The 19,702-nt window shown below is 31.3% G+C and overlaps 1 protein-coding gene and 2 pseudogenes across 2 annotated transcripts; 1 reads left to right on the top strand and 2 right to left on the bottom strand.

Moving 5' to 3' along the window:
* Positions 1-8,774: 8,774 nt before the first annotated feature.
* LOC106417562 (RNA polymerase sigma factor sigD, chloroplastic-like) lies at positions 8,775-13,539 on the top strand. Of its 2 annotated transcripts, XM_048769187.1 has the most exons (3): positions 8,775-9,404; positions 9,503-9,877; positions 12,052-13,539. In XM_048769187.1, exons 1-2 carry the CDS (start codon positions 9,042-9,044, stop codon positions 9,836-9,838), a joined length of 699 nt encoding a protein of 232 aa, XP_048625144.1. In that variant the 5' UTR covers positions 8,775-9,041; the 3' UTR covers positions 9,839-9,877; positions 12,052-13,539. The 2 variants fall into 2 exon arrangements, with proteins under 2 accessions (XP_048625144.1, XP_048625143.1); XM_048769186.1 differs by lacking the exon at positions 12,052-13,539 and having other exon boundaries at positions 8,776-9,404; positions 9,503-10,041.
* LOC106416709 lies at positions 11,585-12,878 on the bottom strand (annotated as a pseudogene).
* Positions 13,540-17,744: 4,205 nt separating the features above from the next.
* LOC106417594 lies at positions 17,745-18,869 on the bottom strand (annotated as a pseudogene).
* Between the last annotated feature and the right edge of the window lie 833 nt (positions 18,870-19,702).

Genomic DNA, 19,702 nt, shown 5'->3' with positions numbered 1-19,702 from the left:
AATGCTAAAAGACGTATCTCACAGCAAAATACAAATTAATTTCCAGATACGTAATACATAATTTATAAAAAAAAAAGAGTTGTTTTCCGTATATGATATACGGTAACCGCCGTGGGAATGTCTTTTTGGATGTCACGTAGGATAATGGAGACGGAAAGGAAACTGGGTGGAACAATTTACCGCTTAGACAACTTTTAAAAATTCAGTTACACTATCACACATTTTCTATATTTAGCACACTTTTGAATGTAAAAACTAGAGTTCTACCCACCCTAGGTAAACACATGAATGAACAACCGAATGAGTAATACTCCCTCTAAATTTAAATATAAGATGTTTAAGGTTTTACACATATATTAAAAAATAATAAATATACTATTTTAATTATTACTTTTTGATTATATCAATAAAGTTTTGACACTCATAATTTTACTTTTTAATTTATATTTAAATTTAAAAATAAATACATTAATTATATCTCAAAACATCATACATTTGTATACAAAATAAAAATATAGAATATCTTACATTCGTATCCAGAAAGAGTATAAAATATCTTCAACTTTAATTAGTATCTATCTGAAAATATTTAGTTTATTACTTTATTATCAATTAAAATAGCATTAGGTTTCATCATTTACATTTTGTTACTATATCGGATATTATATTATTATCTTACAAATAAAAAGACTATTATGATATGTATCTTTATTTTTGAAATTTGGGTCTGCCTTGATTATGATACTGAGGAGAATGAAGTTTCTAAGAACACAAATTATTTTTCTTCCTTAAAATTTTGTTTATTGAATTTATTGTTTTTTGGTTATACAGTTACTTTTATTCAACACCAAATATTTATATTAAATTAAAACTTCAATGAGTTTAGATGATTACAGTCGAAGGTGCATTCGACGTCAAGACCATAAACGAAGTTAACTAAAACATGTTAAAAATAGATATGGTAAATGAGAGGAGAATTTTTACTTGAAATCGCGAAACAGTTGTTCGAAAGACATTCACCTCGCTAGGGAGTTAAAACCGACGCTGAAATAATCAATCGACGGATTTGATAGTGGTTGATAATCTTCTCTGACGACACTTACCTCGCTAGGGAGAGAGATGTTTAAGGTATTTATCTAATTATGTTTTTTCTAGGTATAAGGTATATGAGACCTAATTACTACTAAATGCATTAATGTATTAACATAAATATTTACATATCTCTATAATATTATTTGAGAAATCAGTTTCCTATGTGTCGCTCTCACGTTAACTCTCACGATGGTTGATTATACTGATACCATTAATGAATTAACTTACATTAAAGATACTATTATTTATTATTTTATTTAGTTTCCTTTTTAAAAAATTTCGAAAAATATACACATAAAATCAAAACGAAATTTTTTTATAAAGTTAAAAAAAAGAAGAATTGAAAAACGAAAATATTTGTATATATATTATGATTTCACCAAAAAGGAAAGTTCACAAAATAGTAATATTACATTTAAAAAATATCTTTAAATAACATAAAATATTATTTTGAACTAATAAAATACTTTCTTTATATCTATATTTTCTTAGATGAAAATTATAAATTTCTATATAACATGATTTCATTAAAAACAATTTACACATATAATCTTGATATTAGAAACAAAAATATTATTTCTTCTAAAACATAATTTAAACAATACAAAAAAGTTCAAATTAATAAAAATATTTTTATATGCCTATATATTTTCTTAGATGATTACATAAAATAATTAAGTAACATAAACTAATATATTTTTAATTATCTAAAAATATTTTATAATTAGTAATATTGAAATGTTTTATTTATTTTTCACAATTTATTTTATTTTAAATACAATCACAATTTTTTTACTGCTTATTTTTAAGAGTTTCATAAATTTAGTTGACTATAATATCTTTCAATTACAGCAAAAAATATCTATAAATTATATTTTACTTATATAATATTAGTTTTAAATACAATCACAATTTTTTACAGCTTCCTTTAAGAGATATTAAAAAAAACTAAAAAAACAATTCTAAAATAAACATCGTTTGATCAAATAGTTACAAAATAGTTTAATGAGGTAGATATATTATATTTTATCATTATTAAAGTTATTTTTTCTTAATATTAAATATGATTTTAAATTTTATGTTTTTGTATTTGTGGAACTTAATAGAACCATAATCAAAATACCAAAGCAAATCTGAATTCTCATTTTTAAGATTATTCAAATAAATTTTAGTTTTCATTCAATAAATCAAAGGCATAAAGTTATTTAGAATCTTTAAAATATTTTAATTATTGTAAATATTGATATGTGTACATGAGCTTTCAAAAATGTATCATCTACTTACGCATGTAACTTCATATTGATCATCCTTTATTTTCTAATATTTTTTTTTAAAAAAAATCAACATATAATTTGATAAATGTTATGAAAATACATGCACATTTGACTTAATTATAATAAAAAAATAATTATACTTCATTTTTAATTTGAAAGAATATATGGAACTCAATATACTCACAACATGAATGATTCGAACTTATAAATATAAATCATAGGACAACTCAAAAAATATTAAAAATGAAAATAAAATATTAACCAACTGTTACAATTTATTTTTTTTGTAAAATTTATATATATAAATGAGATTTCAGAATATTATCGTTTCGTTATATTAATTTATGTAATTTGAAATCATACACTTTAGTTTATTTTATTTTATTTTATTCTAAGCACAATATATCTTAAGTTATACATAATCTTCATAAAATATATTTACATATCTAAGATAACAACCACCTAAATATAAATAAGAAATTAATCAAAATTTTAATATATAGAATAAAAAATATTACAGTTGAATTCATATATGCAATCTAATTTACCCAAATGATAACTAAATCAACTAAAAACAACAAAATCGATTAGATATAACATATATAAAAATATTTAAGTAATATAATATTATTAATATAAATGATGCATATAAATTATAAATTAATTTAATATTAAATGTAAGTTGCAATCAATTATTATAATATATTTACTTTAGAAATATTTATATATGTGCACGAGCACGGAAAAATCACCTAGTTTTCAAATAAAATAACTATAATTTTTTTTTAATTTATCAACATCCATATTATAAGATTAAGTGGTAGTCGGGTTTGATTTATTCTGAACATACGCTCAGTTCGGTCGAATCTGATCTACATACAAAAAGAGAACACCTACACCTTGCTTCCTTGGCAAGAGAGTCTACACACATGTTCTTGGATCTAGGGATACGAGAGAAGGTGAAGCCCGAAAAACCATCTTCTAAAAGGCGGAACGAGACTAGCTCATAAGCAATCGTTGACACTAGATTGGATAACCAATCATGTCCACCAAATCGAAACAATATAATAAAATATTAAAACTTAAAAGATATTCATACAGATTTTTTTAAAAAAATTACAATACAATAAGATATTACTATATTTTCAAAAACATAAATATTAAAATTAACTAATATTTGTATTATTTTAGAATACAGTGGAACATGTTATGGTTGATAGTCTTAAGATTATATATTTTATGGGTAAGAACATCAATCATGAAATATATTAATCAAATAAAAAAATAATTTCAACAATCACATTAACTCATTTCTATTAATTTTTTTCTAAGAACATCATTTGATCAATGCAAGACATGTTAAGCGATATACTATTCTGTCTCACTTTTAATTTTGTTTTTTAAATTAACTAAATAAATTCGAGACACACAAACTAATCTAGTTATTAAGTTTTGATTATTATATAGTTATATTTATATAAAATTAAAATTTGAATATAGAATATTAAAAACACAAGTAAAAATTTGTATGAATATATGTTATTCTATGAAAGAAATATATAAAAAATCAACTCGATACATATTAAACTTACAATGATTATTTTATAAAAGTAAAATATTAATTTTTCAAAATATGATATTATGTTATAGTACGTAAGTTAATTGAATAACTATAAATATTTTGTTTGCAGTTTTTATTATAAATTATTTTTTCAAATATAAAATATAAAATATATTAACATATCAAATTAAACTTTTGCTTTGTTTCACAAAATTAAGACTGAAATGTAAAATTATACACATGTAATAAAACTAAAGTGACATTTCTCATAAAAGTCTATTTTAAAAATATTTAAATTAAGAAAACCTATATAGAATATGTTTATAATTTTATCTATTAAAATAGAAGTACACAAATTTTTTCATGTGTGGTTATTATAGTTGAATAGTCTTTAATTTTTTTTTATTAAATGTATATTTGTAATAACATAAATATCTAAATATTTCTAAACTAAAATAACTAAACGCTATTCATACATGTTTTTTAAGATTGTAAACTAATCAAATATTACTATATATTTTTGAAAATATAAATATTAGTTAAATATATATTTACTTGATAAAAATAAAAATATTTAAATTAACTAATATTATACAATTTTATAATATAGTGGAACATGTTAAGGTTGATTTTTTTATGATCATAGATTTTATGGTTTATCTCATCAGTTATAAAATATATTAATTAAATACGAGAAGGCTTTAACAAACATATTAATCTATTTTTATTAAAAGTTTATAAAACATAATTTGATCAATACAATACATATTAAACGATATACTACTCTGTTTTACTTTTAATTTGCTAACAAACTAAACAAGTGCAAGACACATCAAATAAAATAATTATACTATTTTGATTATTATATAGTAGTATTTATATAAAATTAATATGAATATAAATATTAAAAACATAATTAAAATTTATATGAACATATTAAAAAAATATATTAAACGTCTAGGCAATACATATTAAATTCACAATAATTAATTTATTAAAATTAAAATATTATTTTAAGAAATTATGATATCGTGTCATACTACAGGTTCGTTAATTTAATAAATCTAAATATTTTTGCAATTTTCATTACAAATTAAGTTTCACAGCTTAAGTATAAATATATTAACATTTCAAATTAACGCTTTTGCTTTGGTTCAGAACTTAAATAATGAAATCTAAACTTATACACATGTATTAAAAGTTTAAAACTAAAAATAACATATTTCTCATAATTTTTTTTCTAAATATGTAAATTAAGAAAATCAAATAGAATAGTTATTACAATCTTATATATGAAAACATAAGTACATGATCTTTTTCATGTACAATTTTTATTATTGAACTGTCCTTTAAATTTTTTATTAAATGTAATTTTGTACCAAAATAATTATTTAAATAATTAAAAAATAAAACAACTAAAAATATTTTCATACAATGTTTATTAATCTTGAAATCTAATAAAATTTTACTATATCTTTTTAAAAACACAAATATTAAATAAATGTATGTTTACTTGATAAAAATAAAATTTTAAAATTTTAAAAAATATTTATATCATTTAGAATATAGTGGAACATGTTATAGTTGATATTCGTTCGATTATATATTTCACGGGTAAGATCATAAATCATGCAATATATTAATCAAATACGAGATGGTTTTAACAATCACATTAGATCATTTCTTTTAAAGTTTAATAAAGATATAATTTGATTAATGCAAGAAATGTTTAAGGATATACTATTCCGTTTTAATATTAATTCATTGAAAATAAACTAAAAATGCGATATACACCAAATATATGAGTTATTATATAGTTATATTTGTATAAATTCTTAATTTGAATATTTAATACCAAAAACAAAACTTAATTATTTGAATTAAAATATATTTTTTTTAAATTATGATATTTCGTTATGATAAGTTAGTTTATTGAATAATTAACTATAAATATTTTATTTTGAAATTTGTATTAAAAATACTTTTTAAAATATTAACATCTCAAATTAACATTTTCTCTGTGTTTCACAAATTTAAGACTGAACTCTAACTTATTCACATGTAATAAAACTAAAATGACATTTCTCTAAAATCTCATTTTTAAATGTTTAAATTAAGAAAATCTGTCTAAGATAGTGTTAAATATTACATGTCCAAACGTAGGAGTCCTCCGAGTCAAGGATACTTGGGCATAGTCTGAGGATATGATTAATAAGCTCTGGGAATAAGTTGTTTATCTTAGCTACATTCCATTCTTTTATTTCTCGAGGTAGAAGATCTGCCACTAATAGGTCCTGGTTTTCTTCCGCAAGGGGACCAAAGCTTCAAAGGTTGCTCGTTGGATGAATCCAAGAATCACTCCATACTTTTGTGGTATTACCATTTCCAATGGTTTTGCCAAGATTTGTTTGATCAGAAGGTCTAGTCCCAAGAGGATGTTTTTCCATCTATGTGAGGAGGATGAGGGAACTGTTGTAGTCAAAACGGAGGAATTGTAGCAATACTTCCCTAGTAGGATGCGTGAGAGGAGTCAATAAGATTATTAATCAGTCTCCAGGCAATCTTCCCAAGGAGCACATGATTAAAGGTCTAAACATCTCTAAATCCATGACCTCACAAACTTTAGGCTTTGTTAAATTTTCCTAAGAAACCCAGCATATCTTCTTCTTGCTATCCATATTATTATCCCACCAGAACCTAGTTCAAACTGATTGGATTTGTCTGCAGAGACTCGTGGGAAGTTGAAAGAATGACATTGCTTAAGAAGGTTTGGTGATAGCAGTGATTGCAGAAGTGTCATCTTGCCTGTTGTAGAGAGAAACCTGGAGGTCCAGCTAATAGCCATTTGTTTCATACAGTCCACAATGGATGCATAAAGATCTCTCCTCTTCCTTCCAAAGTGCTCTGGGAGACCCATATACTTCCCTACTCCGCTTGCCTTCTCAATAGCGAGATGAGGTTTAACTCTATCTCTGACTGATTGAGGAGTCTTAGTTGAGAATAAAATAGAGGATTTTGTCACGTTGATTTTTTGCTCTGATGCTAGCTCATATTCCTTTAGGATCTTCATTAGAGCCGTGCAACTTTGTGAATTTGACTGAGTAAAAAACATTGTATCGTCCGCAAATAACAAAGGATTGAGTCTAAGGCTATGATTTGAGACCCTAATGCCTGACAAGGAACCCTTTTGTTGAATTTTTTTTTTGCAGAGTCCGGAGAGAACCTCCTCCGGTGAATGAAGATATAAGGGGACAAAGGGTCCCCTTGTCAAATTCCATGCTATGGCTTGAAATTTCCTTGAACCTCATTGTTGATCAGGAATAAATTTTCCACCATAGAAATACATTGCAGTATCCGAGTTGTCCAAAGATCTTGGAAACCTATTCTCTCGAAGACTATTTTGATAAAGACCACTCAAGACGATCGTAAACCTTATTGATGTTGTCTTCACAGCCATAGCTCAATGTTTCTCGAATTCTTAGATCTTGAGGAAGTGGAGTATTTTGTGTGTGTGATGAGCACATTACCGTGATAGCTCTCTCAGGTATAAATGCCGACTGATTCTCTGATCTAAGATCTTGTAGCAATGGCTTTAACCTTAAAGCAAGGAGTTTAAGAAATAGCTTTGTAGTAGATATTTTATTGGGCAATAGGTCTATAGCCCGAAATTTTTTTAGGACTTGCCATGTTCGGAATAAGCCTAATGTGTGTCAGTGTGTGGCATTGATTGTTGCATACATATGTCCAGTAGAGAAGAAGCTTTGTATCTCTCAGGTGATTGCAGGCCCCACTGAACTCCAGTTAGATTGGAAGAAACTGGCTGAAAATCTGACAGGTCTCGAGGCCTTATTTGGATGGATGGCAAGCATAGCTTCTTGGACTTCAGCTGGTGAGGGGGTGGATATGAGCTTCTCGTTAGTAGTGTCTGATATACAAGGAGAAAGAGCTTGAGCCACAATATCTGACGCCTGAGAATTTGAAATAGTATAGAAAGTATTTTGATCAATATGACATGTTTTTACCATCCCCAAAAATTTATCCAATCATAAAAAAAATCATTACACAGTTTTTATTCCACAGAATTTAATTTTTGGCAACTTAATTTTTTTATCCCGCGATTAAACCATGATTAGCCATAACTTTAATCTAATTTCGTCAAAAATAAAAACAAAAATAAAAGAAACCAACTCCACCAAATTTAATTGGTGACTAGGTGTCTTCCTGCAGTAAAAAAAATTTTAAATATTTTTTAACAGATAAATATAAATTATATTTTAAAATAAAATTTTATTAATATTATAAATTTGCTTCTTCGTACCAATATTTTAATATAAATTTGATTTAATTAAACATAAAATTATATTTAAGAATATGCATGTATAGAGTTGAAATTATAATCTTAGATAGATTTTTCTATTTATTTATTTTAATTAAATATATTAAATACATTTGTAAAAGTTGCATAATTACCAAAAATTAAAATTAAACAATATTTATAAAATTTGTAGATATATAAGAAAATAATGATTTTACGATTAAATTTTTATAATTTTCTAAAAAAATTGTATACATTTTTGAAAATTTTAGTAATAAAATTATATAATTAAAAAATATATAATTAAATTATATTTCAAAATTTATAATGTCATATTTGAATATATTTATTTTAATGATGATTTATGAGTTATTTCCATATTCTAACAAAAATTTCTAAAAATATAAATTGACATTAAATGTAATATATGAGTTATTACCATATTTTAGAAAGTTTACCAAAAATATAAATTAACATTAAATGCAATTGTCTATGTCATATTAAGTCATAAGACATGTCATCAATTTCAGTAGCTACTTCATATTTGTTTTGTGAAATTGATTGTAGAAAGTACATGGGGCAAAATCATTTTGCAAATATAGTTTAGGGGATAACTATAGATGACAGTCTCTATGATATAATAAGTAACCCAAGAGCGAATTATCTTCTGCTTCCATCCACTGGACCAAAAAGAAGATAAAAGAAAAAAAATCTACGGTGTGGAAGCGCTGCAGCTCATCCATGGCCACCATATCAACCACAGCCACCGGCCCACAGCCACCGGCCCACCACCGCCACCATGTGTCCCTCTCCTCCTCTCCCAACAGTTTCTCCGTTACTCAGAACAAGTCACCAATGTCAACCATCTCCTTCTTCATCATCCATAAAGCTTGGTACCACTTTGTTTTTCAATAATGCCACTGTGGATAGAGCGGCTGAGAGCTCTGTGATGATCAATCCTGGAAAATGGGGATCTCAGTTAGAAAAGAGGAGGAAGAGAAGGAGGAGAAGGAGGAGAAGAAGAGAAGGTTTCGAGCGTCTAGAGCCTGAAGAAGATGAAAATATTGACCAAGAAGTAGAACGATCTAATGTTCCTGTTGGAGCTTCACGTTCTGGTTTTCTGAGTCGTTTAGAAGAGGTTCAGCTTTGCTTGTACCTCAAGGTATAGGTATATAATTTTGCATCATTTATGGAAAGTTTTCGAATATCTCATCGAGGCAAGTACTTAAAAACTTTCTTTTTTTTTCTGGTAACAAGCAGAAAGGAGCTATACTTGAAAACCTTGGACCAAGTGCTGCAGATAACGAAATTGTATCAGTTTTGCTGTCAAATACTGGCAAAGGGAAGAAGAAGCGTAGCGCTTATGAGATATTATGCAGAAGAAGAGAAGCGAGAGAAAAGATCACTCGTTTTTACCGGAGGCTTGTATGTCTCTATTGCCACAGGATACCAATGCAAAGAGTTGATCTTCAAGACCTGATTCAAGAAGGAAGCATAGGGCTACTTAGAGGAGCTGAGAGATTTGATCCTGAACGTGGCAACAAACTATCAACTTATGTCTACTGGTGGATCAGAATTCAAACAGGCCATCCTTAGGGCTATATTGCTCACAAGTCTAGACTAGCCAAATTGCCGGTGAGCCCTGCATCTCTAATTCTTACATTTTTATTGAATTAATGATAGTCTCAAATCCTTAAACAACAAATATCATTAAACGTTATATATACTAGGTCCGTTTCCGCGCTACGCGCGGATTATATATTTTTATTTAAAATTTTGATTTTGATTTTTTGACTTAATATGTTAATTGTTTTATTTTAATATTTTATTAAATTTTGTAAATGTTTACATATCTATTTAACCTGTTTTCTGATTATTTATTTTTTATGTTTTTGTTTGATTTGAAAATAAAATATAATAATTTTAATATTTTTCCATTTACCACATTGTGTTATTACAAAACAGATTTTCAATTTTGAATCCGCCTGGGACGGATCGGATATCCGCCGGATATTACAATTTTTAGAAGGATATCCGACAATCGGATCCAGATAAAGATAGTAAAATTATGGATCCGCCGGATAAGGATCCGGATCCGGATTTGGATCCTTAAAATAAATAAAAAATAATATTAATATATATAAAATATTAACAATAATTAAAAATAAAAAATATATAATGTTTTTTAATTATTTCTATGTATAATATTACATAATTTACATAAAATTTATATATACTATTATAAAAATGAAATATATTAAATAAAAAAATAATTTTTATATATAGATATTATTATTTTTGAAATAGTTATTAATAAAACTTACGGATCCAGATATTCGGACTAAAATATTAAAATATCCGGATCCAGATCCGGCTTTGACGGATCCAACATTTTATTATCCGGATCCGGATTCGGCCATTCCGGATATCCAGATTTTTGGATAGGATCCGGATCGAATCCGGATCTCGGATAAAAATCTCAGGCCTAATATTAACATGACTAAGCAATAAATATGGGGATGTAGACCCATATTCCTATATGAAAACAGTGATTACCTTGTATTTTATCCGACCGGTATATTTATTCTAAATAACCATAAATTTTCAAAAACCGAAGTTATTTGGAATAAAAGAAATTTCATGTATTAACCGGTTCTCAATTTTATTAATCATACATATATTGAAATAACTGATCGAAAACCGAATATAATTTCATAAACACCTAGACATATACATTTAGAACCAAAAAATTATATAAAAAACCAAACATTGAACGTAACTGTCAAAATCAAATTTTAAAAGTTTTTTATTATTTTAAAATAAATATGCAGTAAAAACTCTATAAAATAATTTTTGGGAATATGGAATTTTATTAATTTACAGAGTTATTAATCAAATATTTTTTTTTAGAACTTTTCTATTTTTAAAATATATTTTTATATAAAATAAGTTAAATAGTTGATTCTGTCATACATATATTAATAAAAAAAATTGAAAATTACACTTATATTATTTTGTTATACTATTTGGTGTGTACCATATGTTTCATATAATTTAAATGTAGTTTTAGATATAATTTTACCAAATATTATCAAAATATATTGAAATATTAAGAAAAATAAAATAGAACATCATTGTGAATATAAAACAAATAATAGAATGATTTGTTTGTAGTTATATAAACACTATATATATGAATTATTAATTTATGACTTTAATAGAATTATATATTTACATTAGATTTTATTAAAAAAATTATTATTTTATTATTTTATCGATTTGTGTCGTATTTTGAACATGGCCAACTCGGAATTGGATTTTTTAATTAATTTATCGTGTTTATTAATTTATCAAGTATTAATTTATTGAAATTCTACTGTATATGTAACTGAAACATGAAATTCTAATCTTTGTCCCATTTAACAGATGTTGTGATATAATTCAATTCGGAATCCAAAAATAACTAATATGACTGACACTCTAACTAATACGAGAAATGTAGTTTAATCTTTCTGTTACGAAAAAAATGTTGTTTAATCTTTTCTTTGTTTTTTTTCCCTAGTATCGTTCTTACGTATTTGGTGTGATGCAGAACTCATTTTAGGTGGTATTGGTCCCAACTTCAATTTTTTGAATGCCCACCCTTCCCCTTTTCATTTTGTTTCTTAATTGAACACACAAAGGTGATCGTTCATCAGCAAATAACTTATCTGACAGATTATTTATTTCCAAGAACACCTAGTTCTTTTTTCGTTAAAAAAAAAAATATATATATATGTCAAATAACAAAGAACCTGCGCCCTCCATAGGTTGGGCTCTTTCTGTATCTTGGAGGACTTCGGCTACGGCTGCGACCACGAGGAGAAGGACTTCGACCCCTCCTAGAGCCGCCGCCACCACCACCACCACAGGAGCGGCATTCACATGCAAAGTGACCAGACTCGCCACACTCATAGCACTTAAAATCAGAACCACCACGGCCACGACCACCATCACCTCCTCCACGACCACCACCACGGCATCCACCACCCCCACGATTATGAGACTGCTCTACTCTCCATCCATTCTTGCCTGACATAAACAAAAATATTGAACTCTTAAACCCACACAATAACACATCAGCTTCACTGTGATAATTTTAAAAATATTCTTATTTGCTACCATCTCAGTCACGGATGGCGTCGCGGGCGTCCCTTGAGTCTTCGAAATCAAGAAAACCGTAACCAGGTGGTCTTTTTGCAACCCAAACACTGCACAATAATAACAATTAAAAGTGCAAACCTCAGATCAAACAATTAATACAGGTTTATGTTGGGAATATTACCCAATATCGATGAGATGAAGATGGGATTAGACAACTAAAAGATTTAAGAAGAAGACTCTTTATATTTAGGAAAAGGTTTACAAAGATTTTGTTTTGAGAACTCTCTCTTACAAATGTTTTATCTCTTTGTTTTCTTGATTCTTGGATGATTACAAATGGTGCCAAGCACCCCTATTTATACAAGTGGAAGAGCATACTCCAACAAGTTCTAGATTTCTCTAAATTATTATTTATTTCAAAATATGTAACTCCATAACTTTCTCTCTTCTTCTACACAATTCTTCTTCTACACACTTCTTCATCCTTCTCCATTTTTCTCTACATATCTCCTCTTCTTGGGCTCTTGGGTTATAACTTGATTAGTTATTATTCTTGGGCTAATGAGGGAAAACCCAACAAATCTCCCCCTTCCCGATTTAGCCCGAAACCGTTGTCATCCCCGTGCCTTTGCAACAATCTTCAAACTTCTTGATCGGTAATACCTTAGTCATAAAGTCTGACCAGTTTTCATCGGTGTGTACCTTGTTGAGATGTAGAAGCTTCTCTTCAAGAACTTCTCGAATCCAATGATGCCGAATGTCGATGTGCTTCGAGCGAGAGTGAAATGTTAGATTCTTTGCTAGGTGAATAGCACTTTGGTTGTCACATAGCATGTTGTACTTTTCTTGTTTTACTCCTAACTCAAGCAAGAAATTCTTCATCCATAGCATCTCCTTGCATGCTTCCGTTGCTGCGATGTATTCTGCTTCCGTGGTGGATAAGGCAACACACTTTTGTAGTTTCGATTGCCAGGAAACAGCTCCCCCTGCAAAGGTAGTAACAAAGCCTGATGTTGATTTCCTTGAATCTTTATCACCAGCCCAATCTGCATCGGTGTAACCGTTCAGCTCCAATTTTTCATTGCCAAAACATAGACACTTCTTCGTTGTGCCTCGTAGATAGCGTAGGATCCACTTAATTGCTTTCCAATGCTCCTTTCCTGGATTCGCTAGAAAGCGACTCACAACTCCTACAGCATAGGCAATGTCGGGTCTGGTGCACACCATAGCATACATGAGACTGCCCACTGCTGATGCATATGGGGTAGTCTTCATTTCCTCTTTCTCCTTCTCACTTGTTGGACTTTGCTTCGAACTTAGCTTGAAATGTCCACCAAGTGGAGTGCTCACCGGCTTTGCTTTGTGCATGTTGAATCTCTCCAACACCCTTTCAACATATCGTTCTTGGGACAACCATAAAAGCTTCTTTGGCCTATCCCGAGTGATCTTCATTCCAAGAATCTGTCTCGCTTGCCCCAGATCTTTCATCGCAAAACACCTTCCCAAATCTTTCTTTAATGCGGCTATCTTGTTGCGATCTTGACCCACAATTAACATATCATCAACATAGAGCAATAATATGAGAAAGTCGCCGCTTTCGTACCTCTTTATGAAAACGCAATGATCATTCTTGGTTTTCTTGAAGTTATGATCCACCATGAAGGAGTCAAACTTCTTGTACCATTGTCTTGGAGCTTGCTTGAGACCGTAAAGACTCTTCTTTAATCGGCACACCAAGTCTTCTTTTCCTGGAACCTTGAATCCTTCAGGTTGCTCCATATAGATCTCCTCCTCGAGTTCACCATGTAGAAAGGCCGTCTTGACATCGAGTTGTTCAATCTCCAAGTCTAGAACCGCTGCTAGACCAAGAACCACTCGGATAGAGGACATCTTCACCACTGGAGAGAATATTTCTTCAAAATCTATGCCTTTCTTTTGGTTGAATCCTTTCACAACCAATCGAGCTTTGTATCTTGGATTTGAGCTTTTCTCTTCATACTTCAACCTGTACACCCATTTGTTCTTCAAGGCTCTCTTTCCTTTTGGTAGCTTCATCAGCTCATAAGTGTGATTATCATGCAAGGATTGCATTTCTTCTTGCATAGCTTCAACCCACTCATCTCTATGAGTGTCTCCTATGGCCTCCTCATAGCTTTGAGGCTCCCCCTCATCTGTAAGATTAACGTACTCATCTCGATAATATCTTACAGATGGTCTTGTCTCTCTTCCAGACCTTCTTGGCTCATGTTCTTCCTCTGGCTCCACTTGAACTTCTTCTTCACCTTCATCACCATTCGGATCCATGATAGGATCCCCTTCGCCCTCATCTCCAATCACTTGTTCATGATCTTGAAGCTTATGAGAATCTTCATTCCTTACAACCCTTAGCTTTGGTTTCTTTGATTTGTTGATTGCTTCGATTGTTTGATCTTCGAAGAAAACAACATCTCTGCTTCGGATAATTTTTCTGTTAACCGGATCCCAAAGCCGATAGCCGAAATCATCTCTTGGTGACCCAAGATAGATGCACTCTTTAGTCTTGGAGTCTAGCTTGGCTCGTTCATCCTTAGGTATATGGACAAATGCTCTGCAACCGAACACCTTCAAATGGTTGTAAGAGACCTTCTTACCCGACCAAACTTCCTCCGGGACATCGCCTTCCAAAGGAACTGATGGTGTAAGATTTATGACGTCCACTGCAGTCTTTATGGCTTCTCCCCAAAATGGCTTGGGTAGTTTAGCGTGAGAGAGCATGCACCGAACTCTTTCTGTGATCGTTCGATTCATTCTTTCAGCTAGCCCGTTCAGTTGTGGCGTCTTTGGTGGTGTCTTCTCCATCCTGATTCCATGAGCTTTGCAAAACGCTTCAAAGGGACCTCGGTACTCTCCACCATTGTCAGATCGAACACACTTGAGTTTTTGACCCGTACTTCGCTCTGCTTGGGCTACAAATTCCTTGAAAGTATCAAGAACTTGATCTTTTGACTTCAAAAGGTATACCCATACCTTCCTTGAATGGTCATCAATAAAGGTGACGAAATATGATGCCCCTCCATTGGATTTCTCGGACATGGAGCATACGTCAGTATGCACAAGATCAAGAATATGCTTTCTTCTCATAGGCGTAGATGATCTTCGGAAAGCGACCCTATGTTGTTTTCCGGCTAAGCAATCATGACATGGTGAGAGAGAAATACCTTTCATATCAGGAAGAAGTTTCTTGCGAGAAAGTATATTTAAACCTTTCTCACTCATATGCCCGAGTCTTCGGTGCCATATATCGATGTCATCACTTGCAACGTTTACTTCTTCCTTGCAAAGCTTGGCTTGAGTAACGTATAATGAGCCTTCTTTTCTTCCTCGAGCCATGATCAAACTTCCTTTGGTTAACTTCCATTTGCCACCACCAAAATGACTGTCCAAGCCGACATCATCGAGCTTCCCGGTTGATATGAGATTGAGTCGCATGTCGGGAACATGTCTCACATCCTTGAGAACTATCTTACATCCAGTGTTTGATGTAAGAATAACATCCCCCTTTCCAATGATCTTGCTTCTTCCTTGATTTCCCATTTGAACATTACCAAAGTCACCACTTTGATAGGTTGTGAAGAAGCTTCCATGAGGGGTGACGTGAAAAGAAGCACCAGAATCAACGATCCATGAGCTATCATCAGAGCTAAGATTACATTCTCCAACGAGATATAATTCTTCGCTCTGGTCTTCCACAATGGTGGTAGTCTTGTCTTCATGCTTCTTTGTAGGATTGAACCGGTCTGGTTTGATATTACCGGCTTGTTTGTCTTTCTTGAGAAACCGACATTCCGACTTCATGTGACCCGGTTTGCCACAGTAATAGCAAGTAACTCTCGGACGTGACTTAGATCTTCCTCGAGATTGGTCTCGTCCTCTGCTTCTGTTTTGGCCACGAGTCTCTTCTCTACCTCGTCTATCAACAATGTTAGCTTCTGAATAAGAACTCGAACCTCGCTCCTTCCTGCGAACTTCTTCGTTTAGAAGGCTATCAGTGACGGTGTCCATGGTAAGCTTTCCCTCCGGTGCTGAATTGCTTAGAGTGACAACTAGTGTGTCCCAACTCTCCGGTAGTGAACTAAGGAGTAAAAGGGCTTGCATTTCGTCTTCAACCTTCATATCAACTTTGTTAAGCTGATTTACAATCCCCTTGAAATTGTTCAAGTGCTCCATCATGCTCTGGCCATCCTTGTACTCCAACTTTACCAACCGTCGAACAAGAAGAGCTTTGTTTCGAGGTGTTTTCTTTTGAATCATGGATTCAAGTTTTGTCCATAATTCAAAAGCATTTGTGTAGGTAGAAACATATTCAAAGAGAGATCGGTCAATGTACTTACGGATTACAGCAACCGCCTTTCGGTTTAGTATTTCCCATGTTTTGTCATCCTTTCCTTCCGGCTTCTCCTTCATGATGATGGGTTCATGCAAATCCTTACAATAAAGGTGATCTTCCATCATCGGTTTCCAATAAGAGAAGTTGTCCGTCGTGAGCTTGAACATGTCACCTTCAAAGGTAACGGTGGCCTCCATCTTGAATCTCACAGGTCTTGATGTTATGTTTGAGCCTAGCTCTGATACCACTTGTTGGGAATATTACCCAATATCGATGAGATGAAGATGGGATTAGACAACTAAAAGATTTAAGAAGAAGACTCTTTATATTTAGGAAAAGGTTTACAAAGATTTTGTTTTGAGAACTCTCTCTTACAAATGTTTTCTCTCTTTGTTTTCTTGATTCTTGGATGATTACAAATGGTGCCAAGCACCCCTATTTATACAAGTGGAGGAGCATACTCCAACAAGTTCTAGATTTCTCTAAATTATTATTTATTTCAAAATATCTAACTCCATAACTTTCTCTCTTCTTCTACACAATTCTTCTTCTACACACTTCTTCATCCTTCTCCATTTTTCTCTACATATCTCCTCTTCTTGGGCTCTTGGGTTATAACTTGATTAGTTATTATTCTTGTGCTAATGAGGGAAAACCCAACAGTTTAAGCTCAAGGAATCGAAATAGAATATCTTCTCGTCGATGAAGATTAGTTGAAGACCAATTAGCATCCGGTTCTGGGAGGATATGGGGACCAGGTCATCGGAAAAAAAACGGTGGGAGAGATTGTTGCGTTGATGGGTTTAGGGACTTTTAAGAGTCACTCCTATAGAGGTATATGTGGTGGAAGAGTGATGAATATATATCTCAGCCGTGTAAATCTGGAGCATCGTATATATAGTGGAGGATTACGTGAAGAGTGAATCGTCATATAGAAGTTACAGTTTTGAAGACGACAATTAGGAATGCAAATCATTGATTGATCAGGAGAGATCAAAGTAAAGCTAAAACTCATAGATCGGAAAAGACAGAAGTGGAAGAGTTATGACTCTCAAAGCTAAGCCGTAAAAGAGTCCTTTGTGGAGGTTATGGAGAGAAGCAGATGACAAGAAAATGCAAACGGAATAACATAACAAATCAAGTCCAGTGGCGATGGTAACCATCTTGCTTCTTTGGAACATCTTCACAAGAAGGATCATGACAATAACATGTCCAGCTTTGCTTTTGAGCTCATCAAGCGAGCTGATCTTCATCCATTTCGGTCTCTCCTTCATGGCAAAACATTCCAAATAGAGAAGAGGCTTTGAGGGGTCGGATTCAGCAGGGACATCAGGAGGTGAGTTACTGATGAAGAGTCAATACAAACCCATACTAAATATTAGCATTACTGTCCCAGCCAGATAAACATCTACAAATCAAAATTTTCACAGAGAATCAATAGGTCATACATTCTGATACATATAGGAATTTTACCAATAGCTTCGACGAGGTGTAAAACCATTTGGCCCTTGTGGATGCCTTTGACACAGTTAGTCCAGTAGACTTTATATGCTTCCATGACATAGACGCACCCCTACATAGTTACTCACTACTTTTAAGTAGAGAGAATGTTTGTAGTTGTGTCGGAACATTTCAGATTTAAGAACCAACAAAAAGTAGCGAACCTCCTACTGCCAAGAGTGCCAGGAACCGGAAATCAAATATGATCTGCTCCATCCACAAACACATCACAAGCAATCAAATATGATCTGTTTTATTCAACTTTCCAGTCATGTCACAGCTCAATAGAGACCATAAGATAAGAAGAAACAGAGTAATATGACAAAAAAAGGTTTGATGGATTAGTTGTTAATCACCCTCTCGACGGTGGGTTCGGTGGAACGAAAGAAGCGAGCAAATGGGGAGTTATCATCCACAACAACCTTATCGCGAGTTCCACAAGAACTGGACAACGGGAATCGAGCTAGGGTCGATGATGCCGATGAAGACTCTGGAGACGAGGAGGAAAGAGTTGCTAACGGCCAATGAAAACGGCGACGCGTGGGAAGCAAGCACGTGATGATTCGGGAGCGAAACGGAGAGTCGAGTGGCGGAGGCTAACGTGTAGATAGCAGTCATATTTGAAATGGACGGAGAGCTTGTGATTAGTAATGAGATTTTTTGAGTATAGGCCTGTATGTAACCACTGTCGATGTCGGACGACGGAGGACAAGTGGAGCAGTAGGAGGTACGATCGGCGCGTGGGGGTGAGAAAGGCGGGAGAGAAATATGTGGTGTGTGGAGGAAGTTGTATTAATAATTAGTTTTATTTTATAAATAATTTTAAAATAATAATATTTAAATGCCATATATACAGTTTTCTATATAATTGTATTCAAAGTATGCTTTAATATTTCTCATATTTAAGTTCTGATTAAATCATACCATTTAAATAACAAACATTCAGAATTCTTTGTTTGTATTTGTAAATGTATGTGTATTTATATTGTTTACTAATCATATTTTTAAAAAACATATAAAGATTTTCAATGCGCATTAATTAATACTACACTATTATAAATATTTCAATTATAATTTTATCTATTTTCTATTTGAATGACATAAAAGATTAGTTCAAATGCACAATGTCCAACTTTTCTTTGTATTTACCACATTTTACAATGAAAGTATGATATTATATACTTATAGTGTAAATATATGTATTTCAAATACTATTATTTAGTTCCTTTTAAATGCATACCAAAAAGTATAATATCTAGATTTAGTTCTTAATCATAATAAATATTTTGATGAAATTTAAATAATATTAAATATTTTTGTTATATATAAGAAAAGGGGAAATATATATATATATATATAGAATTTTAAACTAACATTAAGTAATATTTTATTTAGTAAAATAAATTATACTCTACTTGACTTAGAATATTAGATATATATTCTACTTGATC

This window comes from Brassica napus, chromosome C9, assembly GCF_020379485.1.
Source record: "Brassica napus cultivar Da-Ae chromosome C9, Da-Ae, whole genome shotgun sequence".
Taxonomy (NCBI): domain Eukaryota; kingdom Viridiplantae; phylum Streptophyta; class Magnoliopsida; order Brassicales; family Brassicaceae; genus Brassica; species Brassica napus.
Note: the sequence above shows the minus strand (reverse complement) of the source record. Positions and strands in the feature narration are given on the sequence as shown.